The sequence below is a fragment of the Spea bombifrons genome, chromosome 6 (assembly GCF_027358695.1).
Source record: "Spea bombifrons isolate aSpeBom1 chromosome 6, aSpeBom1.2.pri, whole genome shotgun sequence".
Classification (NCBI taxonomy): Eukaryota; Metazoa; Chordata; class Amphibia; order Anura; family Pelobatidae; genus Spea; species Spea bombifrons.
Window position 1 is genome coordinate 809,354 of NC_071092.1, and position 16,256 is coordinate 825,609.

The 16,256-nt window shown below is 46.6% G+C and overlaps 1 protein-coding gene across 3 annotated transcripts in view; it reads right to left on the minus strand.

The window, feature by feature from the left end:
• Positions 1 to 279: 279 nt before the first annotated feature.
• PHF2 (PHD finger protein 2) overlaps positions 280 to 16,256 on the minus strand; it is a 42,475-nt gene continuing 26,498 nt past the window's right edge. Inside the window, exons 6-22 of one of the 3 annotated variants that reach the window (XM_053469010.1) lie at positions 15,301 to 15,487; positions 14,465 to 14,627; positions 13,669 to 13,756; positions 13,455 to 13,561; positions 13,015 to 13,106; positions 12,604 to 12,693; positions 11,544 to 11,960; positions 10,943 to 11,056; positions 10,571 to 10,686; positions 10,029 to 10,207; positions 9,763 to 9,836; positions 9,349 to 9,506; positions 8,510 to 8,775; positions 5,397 to 5,492; positions 3,898 to 4,007; positions 2,650 to 2,914; positions 280 to 602 (exon numbers count right to left, since the gene is read on the minus strand). In XM_053469010.1, coding sequence (XP_053324985.1) covers positions 514 to 602; positions 2,650 to 2,914; positions 3,898 to 4,007; positions 5,397 to 5,492; positions 8,510 to 8,775; positions 9,349 to 9,506; positions 9,763 to 9,836; positions 10,029 to 10,207; positions 10,571 to 10,686; positions 10,943 to 11,056; positions 11,544 to 11,960; positions 12,604 to 12,693; positions 13,015 to 13,106; positions 13,455 to 13,561; positions 13,669 to 13,756; positions 14,465 to 14,627; positions 15,301 to 15,487 — 2,611 coding nt within the window. In that variant the 3' untranslated portion in view covers positions 280 to 513. The remainder of the gene's footprint in view (positions 603 to 2,649; positions 2,915 to 3,897; positions 4,008 to 5,396; positions 5,493 to 8,509; positions 8,776 to 9,348; positions 9,507 to 9,762; positions 9,837 to 10,028; positions 10,208 to 10,570; positions 10,687 to 10,942; positions 11,057 to 11,543; positions 11,961 to 12,603; positions 12,694 to 13,014; positions 13,107 to 13,454; positions 13,562 to 13,668; positions 13,757 to 14,464; positions 14,628 to 15,300; positions 15,488 to 16,256) is intronic. The other 2 variants (XM_053469011.1, XM_053469012.1) reach the window with 2 other exon arrangements.

Below are 16,256 nucleotides of genomic sequence, written 5' to 3' on the forward strand. Positions count from 1 at the left end.
TATAAAGCCGCTGGCAGTTTTTAGAGTTCAGGAGATGCCGCCTTAGGAGCGTCCTCATTCCTGAAACCTGAACGCAGTCCCCTCCATGTCGCGACGTATGACGAGGCTGATATGTAGTGTGATACGAGGAATGCACGGCACCGCTTCCAATGAAACGCTTGTGGATCAGATAGAGCGCGTGGCGTACATAATGTCCCCGAATAATCAAAGCGTTCCGCTTCCCACTCGCTGACCGCGTGAAAAGCCGCTTTCCTCACACGGGAACGACCCATCTTCGTCACTCTCAGCAATCTGAGAAAGGACATTTATATTAAAAATATTTGAGCGCAGTGTGCTGTACAGGCCGACTTGCTGCCAGTTAAAAAGAATTATTAAAGTGATGTGAAAAAAGGTACTGTAAGGTATGTTTTCCTCCTGACTCGTCCGCAGAGCGCCGCTGCAGTCCTTCGAGAGTCAGAGAGTCCAAGAGTCAGCGCCGTTTACAGAGTCACAAAAAGGTCCGCTGTGCAAACACTAAAGCAGGAGTTTCCCGTTCCGATGGATTTTCAGAATCTTCCCAAGCCTCTGTTTTGCGGTGGCCATGCCTTTTTTTGTACGTTTACCTGAAAAATAGACAATAAGAAAGATTTAGCGGATGAAAAGACTTTTCAGACCGGTGGAGATACTGCGGGTCGCTCAGCTGGCGGTCGGTGGGCGCGGGATCAGAACGTGGAGCGACGGAGAAATTTCACTTAGTAGATAAATATCGCTCATCAGTGAATAATATCCGCAGCCCTTTCACGTACCGACGACTGGCGTCTAACCTCAATATCACGCTATTTAGGGCAAAGGGATCGAGCCTGGTAATGGGGGCTTCTCAGGGCTTTATTAGCACGGCCACCTCCTTCACGCTCACGTGTATTCGTAGAGAAACTCGGCATTCACTCAGGGATTCACTCAGGGATCCACTCAGGGAGTGTCAGCCAAACAGAGGGGGATCCCGATAGATTCTCTCCCCCGATCACCACGATTTACTAAATCTATGTGTCTGACGTACACCGATGAGAGCTCTGCGGTCAGCGCCATCGCCAACCAGCATACAGATCATTCGCTCAGGAATCTGGGTGTCATTTACTGCCCCGGGCATTGATGCTGCGCCCGTGGTAGTCGCTGCCATCTACAGCTCAGCAGCACCATGCTGCGCATGCGGAGCGCAGACACAGCGTTTCTTTAAACAGAGGAAACTTAGCAGCTGCCTGGGATGCAGTTTTCCTCTTGGGTATCATTTGTTAACGATCGCAGTACTGGGACCCCCAATAAGAGAACATTGACCCCAATCTACATGCGGACGTGTGTCACATTGGAGCAGGGGTCCTGGCGGCTATACAGTCCCATTACGCACACGCTGGCGGCTATACAGTCCCGTTACGCACACGCTGGCGGCTATACAGTCCCGTTACGCACACGCTGGCGGCTATACAGTCCCGTTACGCACACGCTGGAGGCTATACAGTCCCGTTACGCACACGCTGGTGGCTATACAGTCCCGTTACGCACACGCTGGTGGCTATACAGTCCCGTTACGCACACGCTGGCGGCTATACAGTCCCGTTACGCACACGCTGGCGGCTATACAGTCCCGTTACGCACACGCTGGTGGCTACTGTTCTTCCCCAGGTGAAGGATTTAAAAGGTACGTCGTTGTATGGCTGCTTGCGTAAAATAAAGTCGCCGGCATTTTCCGGAAGGTCTGCTGAATTCTCATACATTCAGATTTATAAATCAAACAACTAATTATTGGGGAACTTGAGGAGGAGGTATGAAGAGACCGCGCTTGGTGGCTGCTGCAAAACCTGCCCCGAGTCACAGGCGGAACTGAGCAATAATAGAGTGTCCGGGAGTGGGGGAGCGATAATAGAGTGTCCGGTAGCGAGGCGAGCGATAATAGTGTCTCCGGGAGCGGGGGGAGCGATAATAGAGTGTCCGGGAGCGGGGTGAGTGATAATAGAGTGTCCAGGAGCGGGGTGAGCGATAATGGAGTGTCTGGGAGCGGGGTGAGCCATAATAGAATGTCCGGGAGCAGGGTGAGCGATAATAGAGTGTCCGGGAGCGGGGTGAGTGATAATAGAGTGTCAGGGAGCGAGGGGAGCGATAATAGTGTCCGGGAGTGGAGTGAGTCATAATAGAGTGTCCGGGAGCGGGGTGAGCGTTAATAGAGAGTCCGGGAGCGAGTCGAGGGATAAAAGAGTGTCCGGGAGAGGGGTGAGGACGGAAGGAGCGCACAATACACTCACTGAAATCTGGCGCGTGGCGCCCTCTGTGACCTGCGCAATTTCTGGGTCTCGACACGCTATTGTTGTTAAATCACCATCCTCGGCTATCCCTGCCGGGGTTACCACGTGGCGCGGCTTTGTATAGACCTTAGGAGCCGCTGAATGGCTCTTAAAGTGACCCTTTAGGGGCAAATCCCTCTTCCCCGACACAATACTAAGTAGGTCTACCTGGCTCTTATATGCCGCACATGGTGACCAACGCATGTTACTTAGAACCATTGTTCCGCACAATGAACCGGCCACCTCGTTGGTGCCTCGGTCAGACGTTATTGCAAAGTTCACCAAAAATGACACATTTAGTCAGTAAATCAGTAAACACGTCCACATGTAGCGTTACCTTTGGCAGAGGAGTTATTCTGGGAAGACACTGATGGTCTCCTTTGTGAGAGGAACACACCAGGAGCCATGGGCTGCGAGCCTCTGTTAACTTGTGCTACACCGAACGTGCTCGCCCCGGCCGTGTACTCATGGTCTGTTAGGCTACTGCTCAGGGGGTCCAGCTTTGTAGGATCAGGAGAGCTGCTTTCCTGAGATATTGTATTTGTGTGACTGGGTGACAGCTTCTTTTTATTACTCTTTTTCTTCTTGCTTTTTTGTTCCTCCTTTAAGGAAGAAAACGATTGTCATGACGCGGATTCAACAGATGCTTTTTCTAGATCTACTAGGTAAGAAAATAGCGCATTAGAGGCGGCGTTACAAGCGGAGGCAAAGGCTCTGTCCGTTTTATTGCGTTACTCAACATAAAACCACAACGATTTAATACGATTACAGGACTTGGCTCTGGAGCTTATAACACGGCATTTCCCACCATGCACCTGCTGAATTTTGTGTGACATAGATGTATTCGTGTTTGAGATCTAAGTATAAAATGGTTTTAATTGGCGATACTGGGAAATGGACCCAAAACTGTTATCTATATGCAGAAAATTATTTGAGACTTCCAGGTCAATTTTTAGATTTTTTTCAGGGAGAGCGTCTGGGGACTGTGCTGCGGGTACGAGACACTCGGAGTATTCAGGGAGAGCGTCTGGGGACTGTGCTGTAGGTACGAGCAGGGTCGTAGGAAGGGTGAGGCGAGAGAGGCAGTGTATGTATATATATGTGTGTTTGTAAGCTGGTGTGTTTATGGGCAGTGTGTGTGTAAGGGCAGTGTATGTGTATATGTGTGTTTATGGGGAGGTGTGTGTGTGAGGGCAGTGTATGTGTATATGTGTGTTTATGGGGAGGTGTGTGTAAGGGCAGTGTATGTGTATATGTGTGTTTATGGGGAGGTGTGTGTGAGGGCAGTGTATGTGTATATGTGTGTTTATGGGGAGGTGTGTGTAAGGGCAGTGTATGTGTATATGTGTGTTTATGGGGAGGTGTGTGTGAGGGCAGTGTATGTGTATATGTGTGTTTATGGGCAGTCGTGTGTAAAGGCAGTGTGTAAGGGCAGTGTAATAATATAGCTGGGCGGCACAATTTTCCATTCTTGCCTGGGCACAAAAGGAGCTAGCTATGGCTCTGGGTATGAGACACTCGGAGTGTATGGGGAGAGCGTCTGGGGACTGTGCTGTGGGTACGAGACACTCAGAGGGTTTCTCACCTGCTGTGACAGTTTTGCAGCAGCTGCCGCCAGCCCAGTTTCAATAGAAGCCACTCTCGTCCCTTCACGGACTGGTCTGTCTTGCCGCGGTTTGGAGGGGAAAACTCTTGCTAGATACAAACATTTAATGAGGATCTAACACAGATATAACAAACAGGCACGGACTTCATCATCACTTTAAAAAAAGCCTAGAAATCACGGCTTCAATAACTCCTACGCTGTTTACGCGATTTAGCGACACTGAACAAGCCAGCCTTCTGTTTAACTCCCAGCAATCACAGCACGATAACTTTGGGCAGAACTAATGTAACAGAACCAGTCTGCACTTCATTAAGCTGTTACCAAAGTTTATTTAACCCCTAGCGGACAGCTGACTGGGAACCGGCGTCACGTGCAAAAGTGGCATAAAGTAAAAATGCGTTGTGTGCCGCAGAAGTAAACGCTCCCCGCGGAGCGCGTGACGTGTGACCGGCCATTGTGGAAATGATGCCCCATGTCATTTTTCATCGTGTTAAACATATTTTGTGCTCCTTGGCTGACGCTGGGTTGGGGACCCCTTCGTGTCGGGGACCCCTTCGTGTCGGGGTGTTAGGCAGCTACTGAGATAGCGAGCTGCAGATCCCTTTACCAACGCGCAGAGACACCAATTCCTGCCTTTAAATGGCGGGTAACTGTACGGGCTGATAGCCGCTAGCCCTGTATAGACTCCCGCATTTGCCCAGAATGACAAACTGCTGCGGCAGTAACACTACAGATCGGGGGCATCACCGAGTATTATTTAAATATAATTTGTTTTAAAAACGCGACGATGATAAACAGCAGGAAGCACCGGGTCTCACAGTTTGTGGAGCTCGATGAGATATGAGTTGGGTTTATTATCTCTGATGGGAGTTATTTAGTAACGCAGGGAAGTCCGTCCTATCTTCACATCACATGTAATTAAACACTTTGTAGTATTTGCTTTAAAAGAGGGTCATGGGATGCTACACTAAGTCACATATCATTGCCAGCCAATGGGAGAAGAGATATCCAGAATGCATGCCTCCAATTGGCTGCCCAGTGCTATCGCTTGACATATATCTCCACCCCAGCAGCATTTTTTCAGTTAAATTTCTTCTTGGCCAATGGAGCCAGTTTTGTTTGTAAAGCTACAGGAATAAATTATTGCGACCATCAGTTGAACCAATGAATGATGGGATGGGGTTGATGGCGTGAGGTCCCTGTCACATCTGTCCATCATTATAACCACTGACTGATCAAACCTTATGGGGTACAGCGGGGTCTCTTTAGTTTTCGGGAAATGTAACTGTTTTTAAAGTTAAATTCTTGTCTTTGATACATTGTTATTTCACAATCTGTTTGTTCGATTCAGTTTCTAGAAACTGAAAAAACACTGCTTTCCCACCAGCTAAACCAGAGCGATCGTTTACTGGGATTTCCATTTAAACTGGGAAAGAATGGGGTGCGGACATTGCTTAGTGCGCGGACCGTGTGCTCACCTGTGGGGCTATAAGGGGCATCGTCGGAACATTTTCGCTTCCGTGACCGCGATTTGAAAACAGGATTATCTTCGTCTGATTCGAGAGATGGGTAAACTACACAAACAGAGACCAGCATTATTTGATCGCCCCGAATGGTGTTTCGGCTACAAGCGGTGAGCAGTTCGCGGAGATCTGAATCCCCTACACCCCGTGTCCGGCCAGTAAGTTACACGACAGTAAATGAGGTCTTTATGTGATGGAAATGAAATGCATTCATTAGAGAAAAGAAATAAATATCTGGCGATAAATATCTGGCTTCTATGAACGCTGTTCCTGCAGCTCGACAGCCGCGTGCGATGATGTCATAAGAGACGCCTGCGTGTAAGAGGAGCGATGATTGCCTCCTGCTGTCCCGTGATATCAGACAGGGATACCGGGGGCTTTAGTCCTGGGGTATATTATCTGTCGTGTGATATCACACAGGGATACTGGGGGCTTTAGTCCTGGGGTATATTATCTGTCGTGTGATATCAGACAGGGATACTGGGGGCTTTAGTCCTGGGGTATATTATCTGTCGTGTGATATCAGACAGGGATACTGGGGGCTTTAGTCCTGGGGTATATTATCTGTCGCGTGATATCAGACAGGGATACTGGGGGCTTTAGTCCTGGGGTATGTTATCTGTCGTGAAATATCAGACAGGGATACTGGGGGCTTTAGTCCTGGGGTATATTATTATCTGTCGTGTGATATCAGACAGGGATACTGGGGGCTTTAGTCCTGGGGTATATTATTATCTGTCGTGTGATATCAGACAGGGATACTGGGAGCTTTAGTCCTGGGGTATGTTATCTGTCGTGTGATATCAGACAGGGATACTGGGGGCTTTAGTCCTGGGGTATATTACTCTGTTTGCTATTAACGTATGGAGGACGTATAATGTTTAATGCAATGAAGCGTCCGTAATTATTTTATAAGCTGTGTGCGTTTAAACTTGACATTTAAAACAATGGTCTTGTTCTGCTTTATTGCTCCCAACAGCTGCTGCTTCAGCAAATGAAAAATTCTGAATTAATATCCCGCCACGCGCTGCCTTTACACGCTAAATATGCCAGATTACACTCTGGAGAACGGCTGCTAATAGTCGGCACGGATACTTTTCTGAGAAGTGCAGGCGCCAGGTTTTCGGAGAACTATCAGCCCGCAGCGTGCCGAGTACCATTCCCGCGATAAACCGGAGTGAGCCGCGGCCGCCAGATGTGTCGCTGCCGGGAAGGACGGCTTTGTGGGTAACGCTTTGAGCAGCCGCCGCGCCTCTAGTCCATATTATTTAATAATAATTATTTTAACAATAATTAAAAAACCCTCGAAAGAATGAGCACATCCAGAAGTATTTTAAGGGAATATGAGGACCCCAGTGTTTTTACCCCCAATCTGATCTGAATCGCAGTGGCTGCTGTATAGAGTCCCTGCGATCAGGAGCGCAGCAAACAGATCCATACCGGGAAAGATCGCTACAAACTGCACTGAGATCCGCTACCTGCACGGACTGTCGCTCAGAGACACAGAATGTCCGTGCAATAAACCACGCTATTCGGCAACAATGACAAATTTGGTAATATTCTGCAAAATGAACTTTATCTTACTGAAGCTCATAGAAAACATTAAACTCTTGGCACTCAGAAGGTTAACTGGTGACAAGTTACCCTGCAGCAGGCATCAAAGTCTGGAATCACGCGTTCAATTTACTAAAACACTTACATTAGGGAGCGAGAAGCGCGCTACATAAAAATACTTAATATTTTACTTATATTCCGTTGGTTTTTTCTATTTCGGCTGCTCTTATACAGACCCCCCATATCACTGCTAATATACAGACCCCCCATATCACTGCTAATATACAGACCCCCCATATCACTGCTAATATACAGACCCCCCATATCACTGCTAATATACAGACCCCCCATATCACTGCTAATATACAGACCCCCCCATATCACTGCTAATATACATACCCCCCATATCACTGCTAATATACAGAGCCCCCATATCACTGCTAATATACAGACCCCCCATATCACTGCTAATATACAGACCCCCCATAACACCGCTAATATACAGACCCCCCATAACACCGCTACTATAAAGACCCCCGATATCACTGCTAATATACAGAGCCCCCGATATCACTGCTAATATACAGACCCCCCATATCACTGCTAATATAAAGACCCCCCATATCACTGCTAATATACAGACCCCCCATATCACTGCTAATATACAGACCCCCCCATATCACTGCTAATATACAGACCCCCCCATATCGCTGCTAATATACAGACCCCCCATATCACTGCTAATATACAGACCCCCTATATCACTGCTAATATACAGACCCCCCCATATCACTGCTAATATACAGACCCCCCATATCACTGCTAATATACAGAGCCCCCATATCACTGCTAATATACAGACCCCGCATATCACTGCTAATATACAGAGCCCCCATATCACTGCTAATATACAGACCCCCCCAATATCACTGCTAATATACAGAGCCCCCATATAACTGCTAATATCCAGACCCCCCATATCACTGCTACTATACAGACCCCCCCATATCACTGCTACTATACAGACCCCCCATATCACTGCTACTATACAGACCCCCCATATCACTGCTACTATACAGACCCCCCATATCACTGCTAATATACAGACCCCCCATATCACTGCTAATATACAGAGCCCCCATAACACCGCTAATATACAGAGCCCCCATATCACTGCTAATATACAGACCCCCCATAACACCGCTAATATACAGAGCCCCCATAACACCGCTAATATACAGACCCCCCATATCACTGCTACTATACAGACCCCCCATATCACTGCTAATATACAGAGCCCCCATATCACTGCTAATATACAGACCCCCCCAATATCACTGCTAATACACGAGGACGACAAGCTCATGACTTCAGCGTCCTATAAGTGTATGGATCACATATATAGGTGCTATAGACTATGGACGTGGGGTCTCTATATGAGGTAAGACACAGACATGCTCAAGACAACTCCGCTAGACCCTCTTATAAGATGCCCCAAAGATCGAGGGACTCACCGAAATCCGAGTCTTTGAAACACGCCCCGAGGTTATCCTGATCCTCATCGTAGTCCTCCATTGTGATATTATTCTTGGCCGGTTTTTTAGGCGCTCGCTTGGCTGCGCTCTTGTTGCCGGATTTCTTGGAGTTTTGTGCTGATATGGAGTTGTTCTTGGATTGGTTGGGACTCCAAGATGTCTGCAGGCAGGAGTCGGAGGGCAGGTTTGCCATTGATAACATCCCCTGGATGGCTTCCTGTGTGCTTGGAGACGCAGGCGGCTGACTGCGGGACGATAATTAACAATAAGTTACAAGTTACGTCTGTAAAGTGTCTATAAACTTATACAACAAACAAAAAAACAATATTTGCTAATTCCGATATAGAGACAGAATTAAAGGCAGACATAATGAACGTCCTATAGATCTTTAACACAATTAAATCCGGAAATTGTTACCAACATCTGCCTGTTACCCCCCGGACCCCGACACGGCTGAGGTTGTGAAAGTCTTTAGCATGATCTCTTCCTACTCCCCGTAGAGGTGGTTTTGGGGGAAATGGCCGTCAAAACCGGCCTTTCTACCGGAGGATAAATACCCTGGGAAAGAAAATGCCCCGGGGAACAGAAACGGCTTTTTCATTACATCTCAACGACTCCCCAAACAAGACGGGACCTCATCCGCAAACCGCCCAAATATCTTTTTCTTCCTACAAAGGCTGATACGGATGTTACGGGGAAATTAATAAAAATAATCGCTGATAGCTGTGATTCTAAAGAAAGGCAGAATCTTAAATCTCAATACAAATCTCGAACGCTGAGCGATTCCGTAAGGGAGTTTGGCTGTTACTTTTGCTCACCTGTTAGCGTTATAATCCAAACCGCCGACCTCCTTGCTTGCTTGTAAGAGATCTAGAATTCCCGCTGAGCTTCCGGTCTCCTTTTTGACTTTGGAATTGCGGGTGGGCTTCGCTTCCGTGTCAATGTGGAGAGAGCCTTCATCGGAAGAGTCATCGCTCTAGAACATCAGAGTCATTAAGTTACATTCTTCATGTGATGATATCGCAGATAAATAGAGATCACGAACTCCGGTCAGAGGTTTCAGCCCTTGCAGAGCGAGAGGTGTCTTCCGCAGCGAGAGAAACCTCTTCCCCCAAGGTGTCGGTGCAGCGTGAAACTACTGCCAGCACAGAATAACGGGGGGCCGTGTGTCGCATGTTCATGCAGCTCTCCCTTGGGATGAAAGGTCCGCCGGGGAGTAACGGGTTACTTACCTTATACTTTTTTTCCTGAACTTTGGCTTTCTTTGCTGGAAGCGGCTGCGGAATATCTTTACTTTCTGTCAAAACTGGAATACATTAAAACATTTTGTTATTGCTTTTCATCCTCCCCATAACCCCCAGCGACACACAGGGTGCGGATACAAGAAGCCTCCCACATCAGACACAGAGATAACCGGCGGACTCGACGGGCCGAATAGTTCGAATCCGCGTGAAATCCCAGCTTTAATAACCTCTCTATTTCCACAAACATCTCTTACATGGCAGCTCCCTCTTCACCGAGCTTTTCTTTCTTCGGATTGGAAATTCGTCGATTTTCAGCTCCCCTTCGTCCGATACGTATTCATATTCATCTCGGATCGGTTTGGGTTTATCTTCTTTAAAGTTCTGCAGAGATCCAAAAATGCTGGGACTGTTCTGGGTCTTGATCGCCTTGGCCCTGGTATAAATATTGCAGTTGGAGAGGAAACATTAATTTACGAGTACACCTGTGAGTATGTAGATAATACATGCAGACACACAGACATGCGCGGGAATCTACGTTCCTCTTTGGTAAATGGCCGGAAAGCTCTTTCTGTAGAATAATACGCCAACAAACGTATTTAACCCCTTAAGGACAATAGGCGGTACCTAAACCCATTGAAAACAATGCATTTTGAGCCCATACATGTACGGGCTTTGTCATTAAGGGGTTTAAAAAACAACATTTTGGAGCGATTGTCACTCAAGGCCTCCATAGTTAAGATCATTCTGTCGCACGGGCGCTGCCGTCACCAGAAACGCTTCATTCTTTTAAACCTACCCAAACAGCTTCTTGTTGAAGGAAAACTTGAACTTATTGTCCTTATTTGCGGAAAACGGTGTTTTTGGCAATCTGTGTTCTTCTTCCATTTTTAGCAAGGAATCGGGTTTGCTGTTCTGAAAGAAAGTTCACAGGAAAGGCTAATGGGCGGAATATTCCAGATAAGCACATTATTCTTTCATTGCCGGATAGCTGAACCTGGACATAAAGCTCTGGATGTCTCTGGACTTCACATAAAGAGCATCCGCTAGACTGTTCACGTTGTGGCTCTTTATCACTTCTGCTGGAAGGCTGTTCCCTGCTTCCACACGCGGGCAATGTGTTAATTCTAAGCATTAACCCCCCACCCCCTGCGTTGTGAATCCCCTCTACCTTATATTTCCATTTGGCCTCTGTTTTGCATTTATTCTGGATTTCGAGTTTATCCAGGTCGTTTTGTTTTGGGGTGTCCTCCTTGTTTGGGGCATTTACCTCTTCTTTAGGAGTCTAAAAAAAAACATACAACAAAAAGTTGGATCAGCATTCCTCTGATTTCATTACTATGAAAACTAACGAAAAAGAACTTTAATTTGAGGACTGAACATATTAGTGATCGGCCTGCTGTTCAGCTCAGGATTACGTCGTATCATATAACATATAGCAGTGCGTGTAGGAGAAGCAGAGAGATGCCCCTGCAGATAGCGAGGACTCACCATATCACCCCTGGCGTCACTAGTTACCTGCCCCTGTGCCCTGCTTGACTTTTGGTAGCCAGTGAAAGCGCAGAGCTCTGTGTCCGACTTGGCCCTAGTTTGCCTGCTGGGAAATGCTTCGCCCCGTTCACGGACGCTTCACTCAAAGACATGCAGTGATAGGAACAAGGCCAAGTATAAGAATGAAACCCACACTGAGAATCCAATCTGCCCCTGGGTTAATTTCTAATGCCCCACTGACCAACTTTGCGTTACCCAAAGAATAAAGAAGCCACACTCACCGTCCCTTTCTTTGGAGTGTCCACTTTAACAAGGGCATCCTTGGTATGAGCCTCTAGAAGGTCGAGGTCAGGGGTGGTAGGAAGGGAAATTGGGGTTTCTTTTGCCTTCTTGGACTTCTTCTTCCCCCCTTCCTTATCCTTGGGAGGTTTGGGAGCCTTAGGCGGTTTGGGGGGTTTTGGCACCTTGGGTGCTTTGGGTGGCTTTTCCGTTTTCGGTAATTTGGCCAGTTTTGGAGGCTTGGGAGGTTTCAATAACTTTTCATTCTTCGGGGCCTTTTTCTTTGGAGGCTTTTCCACGGGTGGTGGGGTTTCTGGAGCTGGAGAAGGAGGTTCTTCCTTTTCTGTCTTCTCCACCACCCTGTCTTCTTCCGTGTTCATGTTGGCACTCGCATCTGGCTTGGTTACTTTTGATGCGTTCTTTGGGAAACATGAAAACAAACAATGGTTTAAAGTAGATGGGCAGAGACGGATCCAGCTGAGTTCATGGGGACTGTCCCTGTCCTGCCAGTTCAGTTGGGGCAGAATCCTTTAACTATTTTTACAATATTGTAATAAAGGGGCGGCAGACAGACAGCGTTCAGATTTCTGCAGCTCATCCGAAGCGAAAAGCTACTTTTAAGGCTGAAAATGTGATGCTACGGATCATGATTCTCTGCGTTAAGGAGTTCATATTGTTGGACGGTTACGGGTATGAAGAGGCTGCAGTTGCTGATCTGTAGAAATGTATATAAATTTCCAAACGTTACGATACTTGGAAGGCTGATTAATATTTCAGTTCCGACCTTGTGAATGAATGCTCGTTATGGAGCACGGCTCTGCGGAAACAGATTATTTGCAGGAAAACAACATAAAATGAATAGCCGGGAGGAGCTCGCGGGATAATTCCCTCAAAACAAAGGTAAGGAGGGCCCTGACCAGAGAAGCTTACAATCTACACCTATAGATATATGTTTAAAATCTGCTGGTGCGCGTAATCTCCAGCCCCGACTGCCCCCGGCCAATATCCCAAGTAGCCAGAACAGCCATGTAATCCCCTCGGCAATTAAAACGGTTAACGTACTTCTGTGAGTCGGATTTCTTTGGCGAGGTCTTTGATGAGCTGCGATGGTTTAAAATGTTCTGGAAGTTCATCCTCATGTTCCAGCAGGGCCTAAAACATAAACCGTATCGCCAATGTTATGTGGTATCCGACTGGGAGCGGCAGACGGGCACGTAAATCCGAAGGAAAGATTTAGTTACTTTCCCAATGCTCTTACTAGTACGGAGGTGTGAGAGAGCGGCGGTCACCGGCAATTAGTTAAAGGTCCTTCCAGTGAATAAGACCTTCCCAAACTATCAGGAGTTCTACTACAAGCATAATAGCGAGAAATCGGGGTGGAATAATATGGGGTTGGGGTTATTATTTATGCTATTACTCTTTTATCTAGAAATCCCGCATGGATATAATCTGTAGCAGTAAAAACAATCTTACATTTTTTTTAGTCCACGACCTAAATGCTCCATTCAGAATTTTGGCTGCTTGAACGAGGTGCGGCGCCGGCTGCTTCCCTGATTTATGCAAAGCTGACGGAAAATAAAAGAAAATGCCCAGAATTAGCAATAAAAAGACTGATAAAGGCATGGTTGGGGGTCGGAATAATTCAAAACCAGCTTCTACGGAAATGGTATATACTCTAGATTATAAACTGCACTTTAATGTTTAACTTTAACATTTTTTTTTCCTTTAAAAAAGTTCAAAAAAGGCATATTAAGTTAGAGCAGAATTTTTTTTTATCACAGCGGTAACAATGTAACTATGGCCCCAAAATGATTCCAATTTCTGACTCCAAAATCATTTCTAAATGTAACAGATCACTTTCAAATAAAAGCCAAGGGTTTAACGGTGGAAATGACTCAAACAAGTCAGGGTACCTTTGAACTTCTCTAGCAGATGCCTTCCCACGTACCAACAAGCTGTCTCGTAGTTTGGGAACTGAGTCAGGCTCACTATTTTCAATCTTCTTTCAACCTCATATGCTCTGTGAGTTTCATCAAAAACCAAGAAAAAAACACAGCACTAAATTCTCTTGTAATTCTGTTATAAATGGGCTGCGGGGAAAGTAAGTGTAACGTCTGTGGGGCGTACCTCATCTGCATCTCCACGCTCAGACTGTGGAGGAAGTGACCCGAAAACGCTAAGCAGTCTACGGGGGTCAGCGTGGCGTAGATCCAGCCTAAAGAAGAGAACGTTTATACGGTGAACTGTCCGAGACGCGGATACTAACAGATCAGCTTCTGTAACTAACGATAGCATTGGCTGACGGTAACGACCCATGAAGCCCAGGACCGTGCACCCCGGGGCAGAACGGCAAGGTCCAGCTCGTTTATCCTGACGGTTAATAGCACCCGACCCACAGAAAATGAGTGACCCGGGTACAGCGCGGGTACAGAGGCGCGGGTACAGAGGCGCAGGTCTGTGACAGGGTGGGTGCCATCAATCAGTGGGTATTCTGCACACGGCCCGCCAGTCTACATAAAATAATGCATTACAACAATACATAAATAAAGGATTAATCTCTCCTACAGATCCCCATAACGGTTCTGTCCCGAAGCCATTGTGTAGGCATTATAAGTAATGCGATCCTCTCATTTGCAGAACGCGCCCCCTCATTTAATTCTGTATCCGTAAAACGGCTGAAATAACCGGTCACAATCACAACTTCAGACAGCAACTACCTGCCGTTCTACCTTACAGATCTACAAAGCGCTCCGTCGGCAGACGTTTCCCCTAACAAACGGCACGGCGGCGTAAATTCCCGTCTAGACCCCTTGAATATATGGATTGTATTAAGCGCAGAGTAAATTGCTGGCGCTACATAAATAAATGATAACAATAATATTCCCCAAAACCTCACGGCATCAGACGCCAAGACGCTTCTCACCTGACGGAATAAACAGTGTTTGTCCTTGTTTAACGGTGCACTTGTAGCATTTATCCACCTGATCGGCAAAGAACATCTCGCAGTGGTTGGAAGCGGACTGCCACCGCTCGTACAGGGAAATGTTTGCCGAAGCCGGTCTGATGAGATAGAATATCTTCTCCCCCTGAATGAGATGCAGGAGGAAGCGGAGAGAATTATAAAAGAGTCAGGAGACGAACATTTCCATTAGAAATAAAACAAATACACGGAACAAAAGAAAGGGAGAAGAGGCCAGAGGTCCGTCGTCTTCTTTGGAGAAAAGGTAAAGTAGGACATGAGCACAGGGATGGGAGACACGGGTGACAAAAGACGCACCAGCGGGGTCGGGGGTCACATGAGAGACGGGAGCAAATTCCAAGCAGGAAACCCTTTGGAACTACAGCGACGTCTGCGAAACTCTGCGAATGTCAGGAACCTAAACCACGTGTTCCCCAGCTAAGTCTCTATGTGAATGTAAGACCCCATCGCTACCGGAGAGAACCCTGTAAATGTTTGCACATCTCCGAAGGTGGCATTAGTGAATGAGAGCAGAGGGAATCATGGGTCGTGGGTCTGTCTGCAGAACACACATCCGCCGGCCAGCGGCAGAGCCTCCAGTAACAGATTAATAGGGTGTCAGACAGTGAGAATTCACATGGAGATGGATCTATCATGACGATGTACGCTGTATCTACATCTGGTAAAAATCGTCTAAGAACGCGATGCTCAGCCCTTTCCTGCCAGAATCGGGCTTTCCTAACACCCGGAAGGACTGCACGTTCAGTATCGTGTTTAGGAACGAGACGCAGGCGATGTACCTTCAGTACGTGGTACCAGGCGGACGCTCCCCCCGAGTCTATGTGGAAGTCGGTGTAACTATCCTTCACACAGATCAAACAATACTTGGTGACTTTAGGTTTTGCCAGAAGTGCGTCGTCGGGCCAATGGTTTTCCACCCATGAAAGTTTCTTTACTATCTCTGGAGCTTCAACAAAGCTGGACATTCTACGGGAGAAGAGAACAAGTGAAGGTAAATACCACTCGCTACGCTATCCGGCACCCCAATCCCACATTATAACGATAATCAATAAAAGCATCGTCTTCATCGTCTGAAACACAACGCTATGTAACAAGTGTAATGAGGGGTGAATGACTACGCCGTCCGCCGGCGATAACACCGGTCTTCACTTACAGCGACTGTATGGACTATACATCATAAAACTGACTGCTGTGAATTATAAGAGAGATTAGTACATAACATCTCGTGTTGGTTGTTAAACAGTTATACATATATATATATACAGTGTTTTCTAGCGCTGGAGCAGAAGACCGACTGAGTGTTTTCACAGATAATTATTACAAGGGCTCTTCATCCTGATGAGGACCAAATGGCGTCACCCAAAGCGATACTGCCGCCTTCTACTAATTATCATCATAGAAGTGACAGAGCAGTAATCTCCCAATAATCGTGAAACTAAAAGAACACGCTTACACTCACCGGAGTCCGACATTCCTGCGAGAGGAGCATCAAGTGCCGACGTAACACATAAACTTACACACATATACCTATAACTATACACATTTATACTTATACACATATACCTATAACTATACACATTTATACTTACACACATATACCTAAAACTATAGACATATACCTATAACTATACACATATACCTATAACTATACACATTTATACCTATACACATATACCTATAACTATACACATTTATACCTATACACATATACCTATAACTATACACATTTATACTT